General features: G+C 40.4%; 1 protein-coding gene across 4 annotated transcripts in view; it reads right to left on the reverse strand.

The window, feature by feature from the left end:
- celf1 (cugbp, Elav-like family member 1) overlaps positions 1–24926 on the reverse strand; it is a 144876-nt gene that overhangs the window by 76720 nt on the left and 43230 nt on the right. For all 4 annotated transcript variants that reach the window (XM_081604924.1, XM_008405051.3, XM_008405054.3 and 1 more), the window contains exons 4-5: positions 15040–15088; positions 4081–4212 (exon numbers count right to left, since the gene is read on the reverse strand). In XM_081604924.1, coding sequence (XP_081461050.1) covers positions 4081–4212; positions 15040–15088 — 181 coding nt within the window. The remainder of the gene's footprint in view (positions 1–4080; positions 4213–15039; positions 15089–24926) is intronic.

Genomic DNA, 24926 nt, shown 5'->3' on the forward strand with positions numbered 1-24926 from the left:
TGCTTTTGTTTTTTTTTTTCTGCAGTTTCACGTTAAAGTTTGATGCAGCTCTGCTTTCCTGAATGGACCGTCTTCATCTCCACTGCAAGTGTAGCAAACAGGCAGATCTTTGTTTTATAGATTACTGTACACTAAAAGGTTGCATTGTGTCCTTGTTTATATTTTAATAGTGTAATTCTGTAAAGACAAAATATGTCTGGTGGTCCAGCTCTGATTTACATATCTTGTTAAATTGCGGGTTTGAATATTGCAACACTTTCCTATAACAAAGTAGACCTGCAGAAAGAAATTACTAATAAAATATCTTACATAGGCATAGTGTTATGCTCTATATGGAGATTTTCCTTAGCTTTGATTGTATATGTCACATTTTTGTAATTTATCATCGTTTATTAAACTCTGAAAGCTGAGAGGCTGTTAATATTCTGTCCTAGAAGGTGGTTAGATGGGCCCTTTTTTGTTGAGCACCTGCCCCTGTAGTGGCCTCTGCACGGCCCTGCTGCAGAGTTTTTCTGAGTCGATTAGTTTAGCATTTCTGCCGGATTTTCACAAAATATCAGCCACGACAGACAGACTGGCGACCTGTCCAGGATGAACCCTGCCTCTCGCCCGGAACGTTAGCTGGAGATAGGCACCAGCAACCCTCCTGACCCCACTGAGGGACAAGGGTGTTAAGAAAATGGATGGATGGATGGATGGATCAGCCACGACAAGGGAACCAACAAGTTCAAGCCATCTCTTTTGGACGACATCAAGGTGTTTGAGCCATGCGATGAGTCCAACATTTTGCGCGTCACAGCGAAATGCTACCGGTCGATGAGGAACACAGCAGATCCTCACACCCTCAGCATAAATATAGCTGTGGACGAGATCACTGATGCCTGTTGTTCTTGCAAGTCTGGGTAAGTCGGGCATTCATGGTTTTGAGGGTTACTTTTGAAACCAGTGATTTCTGTTGTTGGCAAATGTTTGAGTGTGTCTAGGCCTGATACACTGTACTCGGTGCTAGCGTGGCTAACACGATTACAGTTTAGTAAAAAGCCTTTTGAGGTAAAATAAAATCTTTAATGCAGGGGTCACCAACGTGGTGCCCGCGGGCCCCCTGTCGCCCGCGGGCCCCTTGTCAGTCGCCCGCAGGGCAAGTTCTAAAAATAGCCATTCTCATTAGGGAACATTTCCAAATAAATTATTTAATATTTTTACATTGAAGTAGTAAAATTTGTTTATATTCAGAATTTTAAAAAAAGCTAATTATAAAAAAAAATTTAAATGTTAATTTTTATGCATAAAACTCTTCTATGGTTGGATGTTATCGGAGGGCAGCAGCGCCTGCTGCTCCCTCTGCCTAGCTTAGCCTAGCTTAGAGTGGGAGGAGCTCTTAGGTCTTTTTTTTTTAACTTGAAGTAAAAAAAAATAAATAAAATTTCCGAAATTTTAATTATCGAACCCTCTTTACAATTAAAATTGTGGAGAAAAACATATATAATATGTCAAAACATCTTGTACGTAGCGCACATCTGAGTCTGTGGGGGTCAAAGGGCACCCAAAGCTTAAATCTTATTGGTCAGTTTGCTTTTGTTTATTTGGCGGCTCGGTGCTTTTTCTGTAAGCTAAAACTGAATGAGTGGAGTTTGAACCTCCCGCAGTTCTAGGAGCGGTTCGGATTCCGGTTGAGCTTTTTACCGTGTTCGGTTCTGACGGGTCGCCGGTTATGAGCTTTTTGATGTTTCCCGAACCGGACAGTTAGCGGGTCACCCGTTAGCTGATCTGCCGCTCATACTTAGCGTCGCTCTAAGACTGCGGGTTAAACAATTTAATCTAGTTGAAACGTTTTCTAAAAGAGTAAAAACTAAGCAAACAATGTTGCTTCTCCTCTGCACGTCTGACACCTGAACCGGGATCAACATCCTCCTCTTTCCGTGGATCACAGGTCGGCTCCGCTTCCATGTATTTATTAGTATTTAGCATCGTTTGTGTTTAAAAGGCTTCGCTGCTTTAGTGGTTTAAGTTTGCGCTGGTTTTGTGCGACGCGCACATGATGCGCATTGGAGAGATGCGCACTTACAGGTCAGGTGCAGGGATAGTTTTGTGCTACCTTATAATCTATCGGACATTTTTTCCTCTGCACAATTTGTTAATAATAAAGAGGGTTGGATAATAAAAATATACAATAACTTTTCTTTTATTTAAAGGAGAATCTCAGTGCGTCCAGCAGCTGCAGTAATGCAGACTGTCAGTCACTTGTGGGAAATTTAGAATCACACAGAAAAGCTAAGAAAGGGAATCAAACTTAAAACTAAACTAAGAGCTTCTGATCACATAATAGCAATTAACCATAGCTGCCATGGTAATAATTACTGATAACTATTGTGAATAGTCCCTAACATTAATATTATTAGACGGCATGTAATCATATGTATTATTGTTATAAAGGCTGAGCCAAGAAAAGTAGCCCTTTGTGTTGCTCTGGACCTGTGAAGTAGCTCCCAGGCTCAAAAAGGTTGGTGACCCCTGCTTTAATGTATGCCAGATATGGTACACGTTGCATATTGATCTGTTCAGCTAACGTAAGGCTGTAACTGACAGGCTTCAAGGTGTAGAAGTTGTATTGGTACTGCCATTATGCTGTACTTGGCTAAAAGGTTTTCATAATGGATGTGTTTATTATTGACTTTCTTTTTTTCATTCACTAAACACAAAGAAAACAAAGCAATAATACTTACACCAGCAGACACTTTGTTCTTATTGATCCTACGACAGTTGAGCTGCTAATGCGGTCGTTCACAAGCTTTGATCCAAGCGAGACATTCCGTTTCAGATTTTGGAAATCTGTGAATTTTAGTTCCACAAATATGATCAGGATACCCGACATCGCCTGTTCAGATAACCCACTGATAGTGGGGAACCATTTATTTCAAGTCCTTTCTGCCTGTCTGCTAGTCCACAACGTACATTAGCATGTGTTTACTACTGTAGCTTGTGTTTGTGAGACGGTCACGCACGTGGTAGCTGCGCTGTGACGTGAAATGGGCATTAGCCAATGAAACGCGGCCCTTGTCCATTCACTCTCAGACTGTTGTATTTCCTCGCCACACCGCTGAGGATTTGTTGCTACGTGCTAGCGCAGTGTGAAGGAAAGAGGAGATCAGCCGCACATGCAGGCTGTGAAGTGAAATCGACAACAAGAGATGGTGATCGGCGATCACCTTTCATACACTTTTTCATGAAAATCGACCGATTATGATCAGTGGCCGATCGATCGGCACACCTCTAAAAAAATATATATATATATAATGTGTGTCACTACATTTAGTGTGTGACACACTTAAATGTAGTGTACATTTAATGACACACTAAATGTAGTATGAAAATTCAAGAAAATAAATTGTACAAATGTAATTGGGGGATTACTTTAAAGTACTTTAAAGTATTAAAATTTTGCTATGTAATATAGCATAAGATAGATAATCTCTGAAAAAGAAAAAAAAAAGATCTGCCTCTTCTGGGCATTCTGCAGAATTACTCCGCTCAGTTAGAAACAACCAATCAGAACCAGTATTAATCAGCTAGTCAAGATATCAGGAAATTTTGATTCAGTAACTTGGGATTGTTTATTTTGATGCAACCTGCATTTGACTCTGAATGAATATTTCTGTTTTTCTTTACATTATTTGAGTTGGCAGTGTTGTGAGATTTATTTGACTTGTGTATAATTTAAGCTGTTGAGAACTTTACTGTTAAATATTGTTTTACTGATTGCAGGTTTTTCAGTTGTCCTTTTGACTGAATTGCTGCTGTATTTTACCTGCAAATATTTTGTAATTTATTTCAAAATTAGGTGAATTTATTGTTGGATAATTTTTCAATTTTGTCAGATTATATAGCAGTATTTATACCTGAACTGAAAAATTAGCAGTTAATCGAGGTGATCGGCAGAGATCGGTGATTGCCAGTGATCAGTCTCATGGGTAATCGATATCAAAATCGGCAGGAAAAAAACCTGATCGGAACATCCCTAAAATAAACATAATACTGTCCCTTAATATAGCAAGGTATGGTAGTGTGTAAAATATTTCTTACCACGGCTGAGCCCATTAGGGCCTCGAAGTATCCGACATTCTTCTATCTGGCCATATGGAGAGAACATCAGTCGGATGTCGTTTTCATTGCACTTCTTGGAGATCATTCCAATAAAAAGTTTTCTGTCCTCTACTGCTGAATACAAGCATAAAAGATTATCTCAAGAGTGACACACTAAATGTAGTATGAAAATTCAAGAAAATAAATTGTAATAATGTAATTAGGGATTAAACAACTTCTTAAAAGACCTAGGTAAATATAAATTAGAGCAGACCATAAGGCATGCATAAACATAGCACAGAAAGTAAGGAAATACGCTTTTATTGACTTATACTTCATTGCAGCAAAGGTATTGGCAGCTGGCACTAATGCCCTTTTTTCACTGGCTCTAATGGGCCCGGCTCCAGTCTACTTGGCCTGCATCACCAGCGTTTCCACTTGCATTTTTTCCAGGGCCGTCCCTCTTTTTTCGGTCCCTGCACTTGCATGGGTGACGCAAGCTTAGTTCCTGTTAACTGATTGGCCTTTGGCAAGATCAGACGTAGCAGCAAAGAGAGAAGATAAACAAAGGGCACAAAATTTCAAACTCGCTGCAACACAGAAGTGATGGAGTGAGTTTGAAACTCACTAAAGCTCCAAGCAAGAAGTGAACAATGACTTTTCTCTGCATCGGATTTCAATATTCAGCGGCAGGTCAATGGAGCAATGAGGAATGAGTTGTTTTTGTAGACCTAGTGGAGAGAATGGAAAGCTTCTGTTGGCCGTTTCAGAGCCCTGACTCATGCTAACGCCGTTGCCATCCAGACAGTTGCGTCACATTCTGGTGAGCAATGTGTGGATATATCTTTCCAGTTTTTACTGTATTTTATGGCTGCCTACACACAGTCATGCATCTTCTCACCATGAGTAACTCCAGATTGGAAGTATGTTCAACCCCTCTCAAGGAGACTGGTTCCAGAACCAGAGCCATGCATTGAGGTGAGGACGACTATTTCTAGCCAAACACTCTGTTTTTTGAATAATTGTTGAATAGTTAAACCTATTCTGTGAACACTTCACTGTATTTTTTAAGACAATCAAGATCAGTATTCTGTTATACTGTATACCTAACTGTCTAGGTCAGTGTTTCTCAAGCTTTTTTGTGCCAGCGACCCCCGAGCCCTTATTCAAGTCCCTCACCGTCCCCCACCAAATATATTTGTAGGCTACTTTGCACTGACCATTATTTTATCATTAATATTACTATCACTATTGTAGATGTTTTGATTTTTATGCTTGTTTCTGTATTTATCACCAAAAATAATTTCCCAGAGAACAAAACAGTCATGGGAATAGAAAATATTTTCACAGGCGTCTAAGAAAAATGCAATGAACATTCAAGTTAAAATCAGTAGGTCTAACAGCAGCCAATCAGAGTGGAAACAATATTCTTATTTTGTGCCATTTTCTAGTTGTTAAATATTCCACAAAATGACCAGATAAAAGATGTTCAACATGCCAGTTTAAACTTTGAACTATTTGCAAACCGACTGAGCTCTGCAACATTAAAACATGGATAGAACTGTAACTACATTAATCATAGCTCTTCTTCTCTTCAGTGTTTCTGTCAGTTTCTGGTGGTGCAGCTCTGTGCTGCCTTCAGGAGAATGGGACATCAGAGTATCATCCATAAAACTTCACCCACATGGCATTTATTGTGCAAACCAGAGCTTTCAGTGGAAAAACAAAAGTTCCAGGTCCTTTTAATGCCATACAAATATGAGACAGAAACATGGATTATATCTTTATATAGACCTGTCTATTGATTATAGATTAATAGTTTTACTGGACAGAAATTACAAAGAACAAATCTGGTTCTTAATCAAATCCTAATGAGTCAAATAGAAAGTGTCATGGAGTCATCAGCCTCATGACATTAACACTGACATGAAAAATAATATTGAAGAAATAAATATATCAAATCTAATTAAAAACATAAATAATTGATCAGTTCTTTACTGTTATGGTCTGTAAGATATATTTATTCTCAGTACTAGATGTGGTCTCAACAAACCCATGACACTTCAACAATATTATTTTACCTTTTATCTGGAAATAGTGTCTGTTTATTCTTGCCATATATTCCTATGTATTAATTATTGCTCTAAAGGTCTTGCCATACCAGTTTATTCCTCTGTATTTACTTTAGTTTCTTAGTTTATTCTTGCATTTTGTTCTTCATTCATTTCCATTTAGTTTCCTTTGATTAGTTTTATCCTCTCTTGGTTTATTTAGTTTCTTTCCTGTTGCTAGATTTATTTTATCATTTATTGACCATCAGTAATCTTCACTCATCACCTGCTGCGCCGCCTAATCGTCATGTGTTTCACATCATGTGTTGATTTTTCACTGTTCAGCGCCGGATTCTCTGTTTTTATGCCATAATTCACATCTAATTCGTCGCTCCGTTTTATGTCCAGCTTCTCCTGTTTCAGAGTTTTGCGCAATGTGCGCCTCGTTTTTTTTTTAAGCCCCTAAGGTGCAGGGCGGTCGGGAAACATATCGATGGGGAAAAGGCAGACTGACATAAACCTTTTAAAACAATGGAAACAATTTCTGCATTCTGATTATTGAAATTTAAAAGTGCTGTGTTGTTCCATCACCCCCGTTTCATACCGGACCACTTACAGCACCGTGTTAACGCTATAAAATGAACGCTCTCTATCGTGGTATTACAATGGAGGGATTTCTTTATTTCTTTATTTAAATGGGTTCATTTTTCAGAGGGATACACAGTGAGGGCATCGTGATTTTAGCTACCAGTAGCAGGAGAAGGGAGCTGCGCCAAGAAGCTACAGAATCTACAAACACTGAATAGAAGAAGAGCTGCCATCGAGTTGCAGCCAAGCATGATTTAATGTTACACAATACAGTTTTACCAAGTTGCTCAAAGTCTAAACTGGTATTGTTGTGCATTTAAGGTGTAAAGTTTACCTTCGACCAAACGCCCCCCAAAGGCATCCCAGCGCCCCCCTTTTGTAAAAATGTCCGCCAGCGCCCCCTGCCGTCCTCTGAACGCCCCCTGGGGGGCGGTACCGCCCACGTTGAGAACCGCTAGTCTTGGTACTTGTTGATACTGATACCAATTCACGCAGTAAGTTTTGTAGACTTTTTTTTATTTAGAACAGGCTGGCTGTTCTTCTTTAACTGTTTTAACAAATCACATATGGAGCAATACAAACTGCTTAGTCTTCAAATGCTTCACTCAATGAAAATGCACTTTTTGCTAGAATTTAGATCTGTAGCCCAACCATAAATCTGCTTTGATGGGGACCAGAATTATTTGCCTGATGATGACTCGGGCTTCTGGTCAATTTAATAAGCCTGCAATACATAGATTATCGATGGGGAAAAGGCATCACCCATGGAGGGATTTATTTCTTTCTTTATTTAAATGGGTTAATTTTTCAGAGAGATACACAGTGAGGGTATCATGATTTTAGTAATTACATGTTTATAAGAGCGATTTTCTGTTGTCCTTCCATGGAAGCGGGCAGCTTTCAAACGGAAATAAAACCATTTTTAATATAAATTGCTGCTTTGACATGATCACAGAACTGCCAAAACATATGTAGCTACATAAATATCATACAGAGTGAATAACAGCAGCGTCATCAGCCGGTGTAACCCTGACCTGATGGTGAAGCTACTAGCAGGAGCGGAGCTGCGCCATGAAGCTACAAACACTGAATAGAAGAAGAGCTGCCATAGATACAGTTGCAGCCAAGCATGTTTTAATGTTACATAATACAGTTTTATCAAGTTGCTCAAAGTCTAAACTGGCATTGTTGTGGATTTAAGGTGTAAAGTTTGCCTTCGACCAAACGCCCCCCAAAGGCATCCCAGCGCCCCCTTTTGCAAAAATGTCCGCCAGCGCCCCCTGCCATCCTCTGAACCCCCCCTGGGGGGCGGTACCGCCCACGTTGAGAACCGCTAGTATAAACTAATCCAGTAAAAGGTTGACTACAATATATCGGACCCTCCCTCATTCTTGTCTTGACAGTTTAGCTAAGTACAGAGAGCAGTCTGCTAGATTCGTATCCAGACTGTAATAACACAGATTTGACCACTTGGTACGCAAACAGTTTCAACTTTATGCGCAGAGAACATTGTGCATCTCACTATAAATCAATACAAGAACAGCTTTAATGGACCAGAGGCTTTGGAGTGTCTAGCACAGCTGATCCGCTTCTGCTGGATATTTCTCCCACAGAGAGAATGAGTGCGGGATCAGGTAACAATCAGAGTCTTGCCAAATTCTGATATTACCTAATTTCAAAAATTTTCTCACTGCAAAGAAAAAGTTAAATGTTGCTCTTGTTGACTACAAAATGGAAATAAAATGCAAATAAATATAATTTGACGGACAATGAAAAAAAATTATCATGACCTCTGCTTCAAACTACAAACATTTTTGTCTGCCTCTCCCTTCTTCAGTTGTTTTTTTGTTTAGTTTCTTTTTCTCCCAGAGGATCAGCAAATAACTTATTGGTGGATTGCCATCACCAAATAAGATGCTTTACCCTTTGAGTTGCACCACAGGGCAGCACACAAGGAACATCCAGCAGAATTGGAGGCTTGCTTTTATAAGTACAAGTATACTGAAAGGTGATATCGCATCTGATCTATTTATATGCATCATCACATGGCCTTATATATAGTTTTATACATTTTCTTTTCATATATTTATTATTGTTTTTATTCTTTGCATATTAGGGTGGCTTTCAGTGAGTCCAGATACTGTATAGGAATGACCTGGTGCTGTTACATGTCAGTCCTCGGGGGGCACCTGGCTGAGCCAATCAGATATCAGGGGGGGCCTGTGCCCCCCGAAACCTCTGACTCTGCTTCTGTATTTCCATAGAAAAGAGTTGAGGTAAACAAATGAAAATAAATGCTGCTGTGCTCTCAATGAACAAAGTGATCTTTTCTATATCCACTCTACACATTATAGTACACACTGCAGTTTGCATGGCTTCGAAGTCCTAATACAATCCTCCCAAAAATGTGAGGAGCTATAGACAGAGTGAAAATGACTTTATATTACATTATATTGTATATGTATTTAACCGACACTTCACAATGTAGACTACCAATGAAAGCATCCAAAAGTGAACATACACTCACTAGCCACTTTATTAGGTACACCTGTCCAACTGCTCATTAACGTAAATGTCAAATCAGCCAATCACATGGCAGCAACTCAATGCATTTAGACAGACATGGCCAAGACAATCTGCTGCAGTTCAGACAGTGTTAGAATGGGGAAGAAAGGTGATTTAAGTGACTTTGAGCGTGACATGGTTGTTGGTGCCAGACAGGCTGGTCTGACTATTTCAGAAACTGCTGATATACTAGAATTTTTATGCACAACCATCTCTAGGGTTTACAAAGAATAGTCTGAAAAAGAGAAAATATCCAGTGAGTGGCAGTTCTGTGTGCGCAAATGCCTTGTTGATGCCAGAGGTCAGACGAGCTCATAGAAGAGAAACTGTAACTCAAATAACTACTTGTTACAACTGAGGTATGCAGAAGAGCATTTTTTAATGCACAACACGTCAAACCTTGAGGCGGATGGGTTACACCAGCAGAAAACCACACCGGTTGCCACTCCAGTCAGCTAAGAACAGGAAACTGAGACTACAATTCGTACTGGCTCACCAAAATTGGACAACAGAAGATTGGAAAAACATTACCTGGTCTGATGAGTTTTGACTTCTGCTGCAACATTTGGATAGTAGGGTCAGAATTTTGTGTCAACAAAATGAAAGCCTGGATCCATCCTGCCTTATATCAATGGTTCAGTCTGGTGGTGGCGGTGCAATGGTGTGGGGGATATTTTCCTGGCACACTTTGGATCCATTAGTACCAATTGAACATCGTGTCAACGCCACAGCCTACCTGAGTATTGTTGCTGACCATGTCCATCCCTTTATGACCACAGTGTACCCATCTTTTGATGGCTACTTCTAGCAGGACAGCACAAAAATGTCATAAAGCGAGACTGGTTTCTTGAACATGACAATGAGTTCTTTGTGCTCGAAAGGCCTCCACAGTCACCAGCTCCTGTAGAGCACCTTTGGGATGTGGTAGAATGGAAGATTTGCATCATGGATGTGCAGCTGACAAATCTGCAGCAACTGCATGGTGCTATTATGTCAATATGGACTCCTTAAGGAATATTTCCAGTACCTTGTTGAATCTATGCCACGTAGGATTAAGGCAAAGGCGGTCCAATCCAGTACTAGCAAGGTGTACCTAATAAAGTGGCCAGTGAGTCTACATTGGGAGGAGAGAAGATTGGTATTTAATGGAGGTCTGAAATGCAGAGAGACCAAAAGCTGCGGAATGTGTGAATTTTGTTCCAACCAGGCAAAATGTTAGCTCCAGGTGGCCAGGCTAGAGGAATATACCTACTAAGGAGCGGTCTTTTAAAATCCTGATTCATATGCTCACATTTGCCATTAATTTGAAGATAAAAAAACTGAGAGTCAGGATTTTGAGTCAAAGGCTAGACCCATAAGTGGTGGGATTGTGATGAGACTTACATAAGATTTGTTTCATACAAGGGAGAAAATTACATTCCCACTCCATGTCCACATGCCCACTCCTGCCTGGTGCCTCTCACTAGTCACCGGACAGGAATGGGCATACTTGTTGCTTCCCATCTTGATGCCTGTACATTGGGGTTCATCCTGGTGAATGAGAGGGTAGCTTAACCCTTCTAGACTGGACCATGCACTCTAAATTTGCAGTACCGTAATTCCGCCACACGTAGCGCTATCTGAAAAATTCCAACGGTTTCTGAAAGGGCAGACGTTGCACTTTCCAGCAAGTATCGGGTTAATACGGAAACTTCGCAGCTGCAGCTGCAGAGAGCGTAATTATTCCTGGGGGCACTCATTTAATAGACGATATATTGCGAAAATAACTTGCTGGATATTGAAAGTTCCGGTTGTTATGGATACATGGGTAAGTATATCATCTCACAGGACATTTAAAGAACTACTTACAATTAAAATAAGCAAGATTTATATAGGCAGACGCTCGAAAATCCGGGGCAACAGGGTTAACTCCACCTACAAGTGGGGGAATTAGTTCTGACTGTTGTTTGTGCTTATCTGCCAAACAGCAGTTCAGATTACCCACCATTTTTGGAGTTCTTGGAGGTGAGAGTCCCCAGGAGAGTCCGCCTCCTGGGGACTTCCTTGTTCTGCTGAGCGGCTTCAACGCTCACATGGACAATGACAGTGAGATCTGGAGGGATGTGAATGGAATTAATCCCCCCTGATATGTACCCAAGCAGTGATCTGTTGTTGGACTTTTGTGCTCTTCAAGGATTGTCCACAATGAACATCATGTTCAAGCATTAGAGTGTCGTGCTTTTGCCACCAGTGCATGCTAGACTAGAGATCAAGGATCGTCTTTGTTGTCTCATCTAATCTGCAACCACACATCTTGTACTCTCAGGAGAAGAGAGGTGAAGAATTGTCACTGACAATTCGTCACCATCAGTGTCACCTGATGGTGACTTGGGTTCAATGTGAGGGAGGATGCCAGTCAGACCTGGCAGGCCCAAACGTATTATTAGGGTCTGCTGGAAATGTCTGGAAGAATCTCCCATGAGATCGAGTCTGAGTGGACCATGTTACATGCCTCCATTGTCAAAGCAGCTTATCAGAGTTGTGGCCACAAGGTCTTTGGTACTTGTTGTGGCAGCAACCCCCGAACCCACTGGAGATAGGGCCTTTTTGTCCTGCGGGATCACAGAAGGACGATGGGTACTGGCAGTCCAAGTGGCATGTTACTCGGGTAGTTGCTGGGGCAAAAACTCACGTGTGGCAGGAGTTCAAAGAGGCCATGGAGGAAAGTAATTCTGGTCCACCATCGGGCATTTAAAGGCTTCTACATGGCTTCTACACAGCGTCGAAGTGATTTTGGTCCACCATCGGGTGTCTCAGGAGGGAAAACAGTACAGCGCCAACATTTGAGTTCAAACTGGCAAGAGTTTGCTTGCCAGGTTGAATCCCCGATCTGTCTCAGTTGTTGTTGTGACCTTGGGCAAGACACTTCACCCACTTTGCCTGCTGGTGATGGTCAGAGGGTGCTGTGCGCCTCTGCAGTAGATATAGATGCCCACTATAAACACTGGTGAGAGTTGAATTCTGTCAAGACTGCCCTTTGTCACTGATTCTATTCATCATTTTTATGGACCGAATTTTTAAGGTAAGGTAATTTTATTCATATAGCACATTTTTCGCAACAAAGCAATACAAAGTGAGCATAGTGCCCCTTCAGGATGTCCAGAAACCCCCACTTTTTTGGAGCAGGGATCACATGAGCCCAATGTGCTGATGAAACATTTGCTCATTTTTTAAAAATGTGGCTAATGTTCTTACAGAGTTGAAATACATTAACAACCTTGTCTGTTTTTAACTTTTCAATATGTTTAATTATTCATCTGATGTTCAAGTTATACTGAAAACAAATAAAGGTGTATTTCTTCTAATCTGACTGGTTCTAGTTTTAATCAAACCTTCTGCACATTTGCCCATTTTGGTCACTAAGAATTGATGGAGATCTTGAATGCTTAAACTCATAATCTTGTTTATCGCTAATTAAGATTCCAAATTTTGGACACATTTTCTCACTTTCTGACATTCAAGATTTTTCAAGAAGACAGCTAAACAGTGAGTGGATAGAATTAGGTTGTACAAAGTAGAAATTAACAAACATGACTTGTATTTTGGGTTCTTGTTAATAGCAACCCTGATAATAATGTCAAAATGTTTGGTTTGCTGAATAATGTATGTTCACTTTTGGATACGTTCATTGGTAATCTACAGTGTCAAGTGTCAATTAATTATATGTATAATATAATGTTATTTTCACTCTGTCAAAGGTTTTGGGATGATTGTACTAGGACCTTGATGTCAAAACTACAGTATGTACAATAATGTGTGAAGTGGGTACAAAAAAGGAACTTTGTTCTTTGAGACACAACAGCATTTATTTTTCATCTTTTGTTTGCCTCGACTCTTCTTTATGGAGCTCTGCCATATCTCTGCTGGTAGCTGCTTCCTCCTGAAAGAGATCCATCCAGGAGTAGATGTTTATGTTGCTGATGGTTCTCTTCTTTGTTCATCATGTCAGTCATGTTCTTCTTCTGTTCCCTGGGAAAAGTAATCAGATGTTATAGCTTATAGCATATAAATGTAGATGTGTAAGTTACATAAACAGAATGAATCATTTAAAACAGACATTACTTTGTACGTAAATTATAAATAACTGGAATAGTCATGTGCATTAAAGACAAAACGTAATTACTTGTAAATTTTAATCCTGTGCAGACATACAGTCATGGATAAAATATCACTCTCGTCTTCAGGTTTATTGTTAATTTTTATGTCCTGTACAATAAATAGTCCATAACTGTTAAATTAGAGAATTGATATCTAGCCATTTTAGAAGAATATAATATATATATGTGTGTGTGTTTTATTATCTCACAACAGGGGAAACTCCGGAGCAACAACAGTACAATTGCAAAAGCATGTAGATTCACGCAGCTAAAACATAAAAAAAAAATCGAAGGGCAATATGCTGTACAATACTGACAAAGTTATAAACAGTGCACTCTGTTCTCATGGAATGTGCAACTGAGTAGAAATGCGCTTATGTTTGAGCAATACAATACAGCAGACTTTGTGTTTCAAATGTCTTCCATGATTGTATGTAGGCAACTATGAAATATAGTAAAAATCAGACAGATATATCTCCAAACTGCTCACCTTGCTGGAGAGCAGCAGCGGCGTTAGCTGCATCTGAGTCAGGGTGTACCGTGGGGCAGCGTCCGGCTCCGAAGTAGCTAACCGAGGCTTCCCGTTTTCTCTGCTACGTTGACAAAAACAACTCATTCCTCACTGTTCCATAAAGCTGCCGGTAAAAATTTTAATCCGATGCAAAGAAAAGCCGGCATCTCATTGTTCCACCGCTTGCTTGTAGCTCCCATCACTTCCGTGTTGCAGATAATTTGTTTTTCTTCTCTTTGTCTGACCATGCCCACGGCCAATCAATGAACAGGAGCGAAGCTTGCATCACCCACACAGGTCGGCCTGCTGGCCCTACTCCAAAAGCAGGGACCTAAAAAGCAGGGACTGGCCTCGAAAAAATGCCAGTGGAAAAGTTCACAAAGCCAGCTGAGTAGAGGGGAGCCATGACATTAGGTCATGAGCTCTGTGTCATGACCAAAAGAACAAGGTCAAGGATAAAAGTGGCTGAAATACATTTTCTGTGTAGGGTGTCTGGGTTCTCCCTTAGAGATAAGCGCAGTCATCCGGTAGGGACCCAGAGTAAAGCCACTGTTCCACCATGTCAAGAGGAGCCAATAGAAGTCACTCGGCCATCTAGTTATTATGCTTCCTGGATGCCTTCGTGGCTCGTCCCACAAGGAGGAAATGCAGAGGAAGACCTGGACACGCTGGACGGACCATCCTTCTCAGCTGCCCTGGGAACGCCTTGGGATTCCCTGAGTGGGGCTGGCCCAAGTGATTGTCTGAGCCTCCCTACTTAGGCTGCTACCCCAGCGACCCAACTCCAGATGAGCGGAAGAAAATGGATGGATGGATGGATAGATGGATATAAACCTAGTTTAAGGCTTGGGCAACTGGGCAATTCAGTTTTCATGCTTCATTAATGTGGAACAAACTTCCAGAAAATTGCAAAACAGCTGAAATGCTAAAAAACCCTTTTTGAGTTGGCTTTGATTAATAATAACTAAAACATTGGTTAATGTATTTGATGTATATTAAATGTAATGTTTGATGCTTATTTCATAATTGGTTATTGTATGTTTTTATCAAATAAAACACTTTAAACTGCGTTGTTGATGAAATCACTATATATAAAAAGTTGACTCACCGTTGCTTTTTTCACTGTCTGCCGGCTTCATCTGGATGGGGTGATGCATCTAAAACAGTGAGAAATGACACACTGATCATCACAGTGATTTGCAAGTTTATCTTCTTCAGTGCTTTTTCTAGATATCCAAAGCGTAATGTTTTCTGACTGTATTAATGAGACTCTTAAAATACACAATTTCTGAAACCAAATTTACCACTATAAGTTATAGACATTGACTTGTGTTTTTAGCTGCCAGTGTATTTATTGTGATGAAGCTAAAATAGAGTAGAAACTCACATCAGCAGACATACAAGTGGATTTATTAAAACCAACATGGTGTCAGAGTAGCTTACAGACCCATGTACAATACTGAAAGGGCAGTATTGTCTGAAGGAAAGAAGATGTAGGCTTTTGGTGTCCAATTTCATGGATGGAGCACGCAGAGCTTAATATTTAAGGGACTGTTCGAACACAAAACCAAGGAACAGAAATAAAGTTAGATAAAGGCATGGACATAAGCAACACCTGGACCATGTCAGCGAACAAACCTAAGTTACTCAAAACCCATTATGATGGCTTTACAGCATACCTCATGCCCAAAGCTAACTCAATCTTCACCAGATACAAGTTCCACCAGAAGATGCAGAGTAATGATGAGTCTTTTGAACAGTTTGTCACTGAACTCAAAACTCTTAGTTTAAGGGCAATACTAACACTTGCACCCTTTAACCTTTTTGTCCTTCAAACGTGTGTTCATGTGAACCTCCAACATGTGTGTCCCAAATTCTCTACATCTGGCCTTTGCCCCACCCATTTTGGGTCCGATTTCCACCCTTCTGCTAAGACTGCATCCAGGCGAACTCAAGACAACTCATATGTTGTCTTGAGTTAAAAGGCGGAATTATGTCAATATGTTGTTGGGGTTTTTTTTCATCTTCAATGAAAATTCAAATAGAATAGTATGACAAGGCACACATTAGTAACTAAAAAATGTGATATAAACTGAGCAGAAAAAAGAAGAAATAATAAAGAATAGTCAAACTAACTGAGGAAAGTAAAACAAAATGCATTTAAAACATTTGTAACATCTTAAGTTCAGCTATTTACTCATCTGTGATGTTGCAACGTTTAAGCACTCTCCTAAATAAAATTATTTCACTTTAAAAACTGGTGATTTTTAGAAAGTAGTATTTGTGAATAAAAACTTATTAAATCCTTAATGTCATTGTTTAACTCTTCATCCCCTACTAGAAGACCAAATTTTATATTAAAACTTAAAGATAGAATAGATTTCTTGTAGAATAACCAGTTTTTAAAATATTTCTCAAAACATTAATGAAGCTGCAATTGAAAAACGGTGTATTGTCTCAAAATTGCAGTCACAAAACACACATTGAATGAATATTTGTTTTTGAGCTTCTTTCACAGAAGGTCATTACAGGAAGAACTTCATACATTATTGTGAAATTAATATTTTATTTTTTTTGTGGGAGTGGAAAAGAAGGATATTTGATTTTTATCTTCCTTAAAGATATCATCATGGTTTTTAAACAAATGTTTTCTTCTCAGGCTATAGAGAGGAAGAAAATTGATGTCATAGAGTTCTTTATGGATTTCTTGTAACATTTTTGGTGTATAAAGTCACAACCATTCAGTTTCTTTTAAGAAGTATATTTTAGTTCTACTAGTCTTTTTATTTTTCACAATGAAGCATCAAGCCTTTCTTTTTCTGTTTTTTGTATGTACTGTTTGTTTGTCCTTAACTTGATCTTAGCAGATTAGCTCCACTTTATACCAAACTAAGTTTTAGTCACATAAAAGAGATGTTTTTCTTTTAGTAATAACTCCATTTTAATGGTAAGTTGTGTCAAGCTGTGTCTGTTGCAAAAAAAAGAAGACAGTTTTCAAATGTAAAGTATTGAAATAATTTTTGTTTCACTCTACTGAGCATGTGTGATTAAACACCATTACTGTGCATTTAAAAACCGATTTTGTTGTTGTTGTTGTAGTTGTACTTTTTAGCAGCACAAATGCCTAAACAGTGACCAGTTCCACCATTCTGGATGTCAAAGTTATGACAGGGTTGTTCTATCCCAATTGTCAAACCTTTGCATGCTTGTAACCTGCACCCTTAAACCCTTATGTGCACTTCGACTGAGTCCACACTTCAAAGAGGATATTATCTCAAAACTGAGTAGTATTGGGACTGGGCCAAAGAATGTGTCTATACCAATAATGATGAAACAGTATGGGGCTGCATTGTTTTAGCCAAAAATTTTCCAAAGGTCTGAGAAAAGTTACTGTACCAAAGCCAAGAGCTAACGCAAGACAAAGCTATTGGCATAGCCCGCTCCCACAAATTAGTGCAGCTGCTGCTAAAAGCCAAGGCGAACGATAACCAGGAAGTACATGCAGTGACCAAAAGAACTGGAAGAAAAGGCTTCAATCAAACAAAAGGACAAAACGAAAACCAAAAATTGCCTAGCAAACGTGTGGTGTTTGTTGACGTACACACACAAAAAAATTTAATTTCTTGCGAAAGGGAAACTGTCATGATTTTTGGTATGCTTTTTGCCCACCTGCAGAATATTCCCAGGAGGCAGTAGGAAAAAAATAATAAAGTTTATTGAACAATCAATGAATAATGAATGTGGATCTTTGGTAGCAGGGGAACACTGGGAACACTTTAAACACAGTGAGAAATTGAGTCACTGATGATGAATGTGTTATTACTGGAGCTCCTACTGATGGATATGAAGATGTTTCTGCCTCATTGGGTTCCAGGCTTTGAGTCCTTGTGTGGGGATTAATCAGGAGTTGTCTAAAGCTGGGAGCAGAAGATTCTTAGAGCGGTCAAATGGGAGATGCTGGATGGTAATGGCGTTGAAGAACGGACAGATTACGCAGCACTAACTTGGAGGAACAGTAGCAAGACATTTCCAATCATGGGGAATGAACCAGAAATCTTCACAGAGAGTCTTGCGAATGTGAGGACAAACCAAGGCAGCACAGGGAGTGGAATCCAGAACACTGTTAAAAAAAACTTTAAATATGATTATAAGGTAAGTGACAAAAGTGACAAAAGCACTGGGAGGCACAGAGTACCAGGTATGGCTAACACTCAGGCACCAGATGACTGGCAACTGGCTTCTCTTAAGCTCAGGCTGGAGCAGCAGATGATTTGTGGGTGCATGTAATTAGTCCACCTTCAGGGAAGCAGCCACCCCCTCGGGATCTGTCTGGGAGTTGAGCAAACTCCCAGACAGATCCCAAACCCCACAGTGCACTGGCCTGGACAAGTTTGATCTGGAACACATGGAATGTGGAGTGAATGCGAAGAGTGGATGGGAGGCGAAGACAAACTGCAGTGGAACAAACGATGAATTTGATTTCATATGGACTGATGAATCTTGTTGCTAATTTCTTGGAAATGGATTTCAATAGAACATGTGAAGAAAGCCAGACTTTTTGACTGGGTACATACTATGATCAGCAAAGCAGCAGCTTTGTTCAGAAATGCGATGGAGAGCAGCAATGGTAATTGGGCCAGATGTTTTTGCAGTAGCCGGTGTGATGGCAGACTGATTTCACAAATATTTCTTTCTCATCTGCAGGGAATAATGGAGGTTGGTAACCAAGGGAGACAAACCAGTGGCAGCAGAGATGTGTGAATTGTGTGCATACTCAACCCATGGTAAGAACTGATTCCTGTCTGAAGGATTTGTTGAAGTGAGACATCTGAGTGTGGATTCTAGTTCTTCATTTATCCTTTTGGTGTATCCATTGGATTGCAGATGTTAACCTGAGGTGACTGATATTGAAAATTGTGGTCATATCTTTGGATAGGGGAGTCCAGTGACAAAATCATTAAATATGTGTGACCATGGGTGCTTAGCAATGGTCAAAGGTTGAAGTAGTACAGATAGAAGTTGATGAGAGGATTTGTTGCAAGCGCAGATGGGACAGGTGAGGACATATTCTTTGACATCTTTGTATAGGGATGGCCACCAAAAGTGATGGTTGATGGTATCAGGATGTGCAGAGAAGTTGGCTGAATGGATCTAATGTATGAGTCGGGCTCTTGCTGGTGTGGGTACGTATGCTCTGTTGGGTGGACCGGTGGAAGACTCTGATTCTGTCTCTAGAGCTTGTTATGATGTCTTCAGTGTCCCATGTGACAGTAGCAGTGGTGCAACTAGGTAGAAAGGATGAAAGATGGAGTCTTTTTAAAGTTATCGGGTGAGTACAGTCTGGAGAGGGCATCTGGTTTGATTTTTATTTAGTCTGGACAATAAGAGAGAATTAAATGGGAGAACAACAAGGACCAACAAGACTAACGGGAGTTGATTCGTTTGGCAGGTTGAAGATAGGACAGATTTCTGTGATCTGACATCACAGGATGTTCTGTTCCCTGCAACTACTGATGCCACTCCTCTAAGGAAATCTTTATGGCCAGACGTTCTCGGTCCCCCAGGTCATAATTTCTTTCCACAGGGGAAAGTCTGCAAAAAAGAAAGTACTTGGATGAGTCTCATCATCGGAACCTGAACATTGAGAAGAGACAGCACCGACCCCAGTCTTGGAGACCTCAAGTTCAACAATGAACTTTTTACTGGGGTCGGGCTAGGTGAAAATGGGAGTGTTGGCAAATCGATTCTTAAGGTTGAGAAAAGCAGTGTCAGCTTCCAGGGTCCAGGTGAATGGGATCTTGGTTGAGTTGAGATTTGTTAATGGTAAAGCTGTTTGACTGTAATTTATGATTATATGTCTGTAGAAGTTAGCGAACCTTAAAAATCTTTGAAGCTGTTTTCGGATTTGTGGGATGGACCATGGTAGGACTACTTGAACCTCTTTGGAAGTGGGTTGATCCTGTCCACCCTCAAGGATGTAACCCAAAAAAGTAACAGATGATTTGTAGGATTCACATTTCTCAGCTTTGACATATAGTCTATTTTTAAGATGTTGGAGAACCATGCAGATGCGTTGTTTGTGTTCTGATAGAGATTTAGAGTATATGAGGATGTCATCAATGTAAGCAAAGAAGAACAAATTCAGGACATCTTGGAAGACATCATTGACTAGCGCTTGGAAAGTAACTGGAGCATTACAAAGACCGAAAGGCATAATCAAATATTCAAAATAACAGATGGGAGTTTTAAATTTGTCCCCATGGCAGACACAGAGAAGGTGGTAGGAGTTGCAGAGCTTGAGTTTCGTAAAAACGTGGCACCATGAACTGGTGCGAGGGCAGATGATATTTGATATTTGGCTTAAACCTCTATAATCAATACAAGGACAGAGAGATACATTAATTTTCCTCACAAAGGAAAAAAACTACCACAGAAGGGATGATGATTTCCATAGCCTCCCTTGCAGGGCAAAATATGTTAAACAGATGGTTGGATGGTAATGGTTGGTAATGGATGGTCGGAGGCAAACTGGGTGGAATAGCAGAACGGACACAAGTGGAGTGACAGTCGTCAGACCAGGATTCAATATGTAGATTGGACCAATTGATGTGAGCATTGTGCTCCTGTAGCCAGTCAAAACCTAGGATGACAGATGAATTAGAGGTGGGAAAAACGTAAAAATAGATTTCTCTGTGGTTATCCAATATTACAAGCCGTAGGGGGTTAGTCAGTCATGTGAGTGATCTGAGGCAGAGCCGTATCATCTAGGGCGGTGACATGAAGTGGAGTGGGTAATTGGTTGGTTTCGATCTGGGACTTTTGGATTATAGCAGTTGATTAGATTGTGTTCACAGCCAGAATATATGAGAACAGATAGGTTGAGGAGATCATTGTTAAAGAACAAAGTAGCAGGAAGTAGTAGTTGAAGAGATTAATTTTCTTTGAGAAGACCCGCCAGCCTCCCCAAATCTACTGGTGGTCCAGGACAAATGGCAATGTAATGACCTGCAGAATCCCAACAGAGACACTAATTAGAGTCCATACACCTTTGATGCTTCTCAGGGGTTAATCTGGTCCTTCCAATCTGCATGGGTTCTGGTTCATTTGAGAGTTGAGGAAGAGAAGGCTGATAGAAGTGGCAGACAGATAAATGATTTGTTCTTCAAGTTTGATTTCTCTTAATTTTTCTTTATTGCATTTTGTGAGCTGGTTGTTTAGTCGGATATCCACAGAAATTAGTTTAAGAGTCTTTGGTTAATCTATGGTAGGTAATTTGTGTTTATGGGAGTCGTTCAAAGCGTGAAAAAAAGCGCCTTTAAGAGCTGAGACATTCCGGCCAAAAACGGCAGCTATTATTCTGAAATCAATGGCAAATTCAGAAAGGGATTTTTGACCCCGTTTTAGTGACGTTTAGATTTCTTGACAGGGAAATCTCTGAGCACAGAGATTCCTGACTGAACGTTTGGTTAAAATTCAACTAGAAATTCTTCAAAAGTCCAACCAAAGTTATGAATCGGACTTCAGCCCAATCCAAAGCTTTGCCTGACAGGAAAGCAATATAAGAGGTCTTAGAATCACAATGGGGGAAACACTGAGGGGAATGATTAAAGGCTAGAGACCATTGCAGCAGGAAACCCTGCAACAACCTGTGTCACCTGCATATTTATCTGAAGACGGTGAGTGGACAGGAAGTGGAGAGAACCAGAGGAACAGGAGTGGGAGGCAGAGCCGGAGATGGAGCAGGTGGAGTGATTCAATGAGAGTGCACTGTTCAAAGAGAGCCCTCCTGAGAGTGTCTTCTGGGTCAGACTGGCCTGAGTGTTCTGTCGTGGTTTTTGGTATACCTTTTGCCCACATGCAGAATACTACCTGGAATCCTTGAACAATTAAGGAATAATGAATGTGCATCTTTGTCCAGGAGCCTGGTGGCAGGGGGAAGTGGGAAAACTGCAAAAACTGGAACTAGATGCAAGTAACAGTCACTGATGATGAATAAAGCTCTTACTGATAGAGATGAAGATGAGTTCGCATGGGGGGAAGTGATTGGCTTCCAGGTTTTGAGTCCTTGTGTGGAGATTAATCCAGAGTTGTGTAAAGACGGGAACGGAGGATCCTTGGCGTGGTCTGGTGGGAGTTGCTGGATGGTAATGGCACTGGAGGGCAGAGAGGTTATTCTGCACCGACTTGGAGGAAGAGGAGTGAGATGTTGCCAGTCATGAGGAATGAACCAGAAATCTTCACAGAGAGCCTTGCGAACCCGAGGATAAACCAAAGCGGCACAGGGAGTGGAATCCAGAATGTTATTAGGATAATAGCATTTAAAGCAAGGGTCACCAACACAGTGCCCGTGGGCACCGGGTCGCCCCTAAGGACCACATGAGTGACCCGCAGACCTGTTCTAAAAATACTACAACTCACTACTGAGCTGTGTCTAAAATTTCATTTTATGCAGTTTCTTTTTTTTTTTTTTTTTTTTGCATTTTTACATATATTAAAATGTCTATCTTAAAAATATGTTCATTATAATTTTTTTTTTATTTAAGTTTTGGTGAACTCTGACTTAATCTAGCTCAAAAGTCAGTATTATTCAAGCCAATTAGTGGTCGTTGAGAGTACGCTAGAGGGCGTTTCTAAGGTGATCGGCGAATGCAGTTTCTTACCCCGCAAAAATGGCAGAAAAAAATAATTTAAACTTATTCTCACAATGAATGGGAGGAGAAGTTATTTTTTACAACTATGAAAGGAACCTGCTGTGTCTTATTTGACGAAGCGACACACACAATGTGAAGAGACACTTCGCTACGGGTCATAAAACAATGCTAACTACCCTCCAGGAAGCACATTACGGACAGAAAAAGCCTGTGAGCTAAGGGCAGCTTTGGGTAAGCAACAGTCTTTTTTCACAAAACCAACAAAAAAGTCACAAAAAGCAATGGAAGCCTCGTTTAGAGCTGCACGTTTTCTGATAAAGAAGAAGGCATTTTCAGATGGAGAAGTTGTCAAAGAAGCAATGATTATTATTGCTAATACTGTACTGAAAGATGAGAAAAAGGGAACCGATATGATATCCATTCTCTCTGACGTCCAACTGGGGGCATCTACAATGGCTAGACGTGTCAGTTATATCGGGTAAATGTCAGGTGCTTTTGCATCTGTGGACAGCAGCAGTTCAGCACAGCTGTTGATTGTTATCCAGATGGTCTTTGAAGATTTCTCCACAAGAGAGGAACTCCTGTCATTATTCCCATTAAAGACAATCATGAGGGGAGCTGACATTTATAAAATGGTGGGGAAAGGTACCAATGGAAAAGCGGGTAGCGATGATTACAGACGGGGCACCTGCTATGATCGGCCGACATACAGGTTTTATTGCTCACGGTCAAGGTGAACCAGATGTTCCAAAATTTCTGTATTATCACTGTTTCCTTCACCAGCTGGCATTATGTGCAAAAGTGATCGGCTTTGAGGATGTGATGACTCCCATTGTAAAAATCATGAACAGCATCTGATCCGAAGCAAAAAAGCACAGGATTTTCAAGGTGCTATTGGAATGAAATGAATATGGTGACTTGCTGCTACACACTGAAATCAAATGGCTCAACAGGGGATGAGTTTTACTTCATTTTTACCACTTTTGGGTGAAATCAAAGAGTACATGTGGTCCCAAGGTGAAGATGTCTCACTGCTAGTAGACACTTGACCTTGGATGTTTGACGTACATCACTGGGAAAATGAATCACTTGAACTGCGAGCTGCAAGACAAAGATAAGACTGTTGTTGATATGATAAGTGCTTTAAATTCATTTAAAGCCTAGATGAACATTTTCACATGTCATTTACAGAGTAAAAAGGTGGTGCATTTCCCTCTGCTTTCAGTGCATAAAGACAATGCTTCTGCATCTGAGACATTTTAAATAGTTACAGGAAGGTACTGTGAAGTCACAGACAGTCTTGTGCAGGAGTTTGAGAATAGGTTTTGTGGCCTTCATCAGCTTGAGCCATGTGTGTAATTTATTTCAAATCCTTTTATGAATGTGAACACAGCATGCTTTGCTAAGCAACTTAGTGCAATGTTCAGTTTGGATGCTGGAAAGGTGGAGATTGATTCAACCCCCTGGCTCTCTCTGGTGGATGGATGTAGGAACTGAGCAAACCCACACACAGAACCCAAACCCCAGTCAGAAACAGAAACAGTATATATAGTGCAGAAAATAAAACCACTATGAAAAGGTATGCAGATCCAAACCTCTTACTTCATTTAAAACTGACAGGTGCACGCTATAAGAGAAACTCAGGAATAGTTACCCCCAGAGCTGTTTGTAGATGCCGTCACTGTGGCAGAAGAAGAGGATGTGGACAGCACATGTGCAAAAGTAAGTCTGGGAACAGAAGATGTGAAACTATCATTCAAGTTATACACAAGAGCACAAACAACTGTGATACCCACGAAAGACTTTAAAAACTCATGCCAAAAATGACTGACGAAAAGTAAGCATAAGCTGTATGAATATGGAGGACATCCACTTAAGATGATAGGTTACTGCACCCTTGTCAGCAGACGTAAAGACAAAACAATAACAAAGAGGTACCCATCAGCGCATGCTCGCATGTAAGGTTGCAACCTTAAGTTCTGTTGTCTTGGTTACCAATAAAACTAACCAAAGCATCCACATTGGTGACTGGGTCACTCCTTCATGTAAAGTGAGACAAGAACTTGTACAGTGGCAAGGAGGATGGAATGACTTGATTGTAAGACTATCAATGGAAGAAACACAAAAACAAGGTCCCAGAAATTGTAGTTCATAAGGAAGAGGCAAACAAGATGTGTGAAGTGGACAGAACTATCCGTAACCATTGCAACCTTTCAAACTGGTGTGATGGGAGAATACAAAAAGAGATAAGAAGATTTTGGATCTTATGTGGAAAGACTACGTAAGATCCAACATCGTAAGTACCACAACATCGCAATGTTGTGGTACTCATCAACATTGCGAT

The sequence above is a fragment of the Poecilia reticulata genome, chromosome 3 (genome assembly GCF_904066995.2).
Source record: "Poecilia reticulata chromosome 3, P_reticulata-male-v2, whole genome shotgun sequence".
NCBI classification, from domain to species: Eukaryota; Metazoa; Chordata; class Actinopteri; order Cyprinodontiformes; family Poeciliidae; genus Poecilia; species Poecilia reticulata.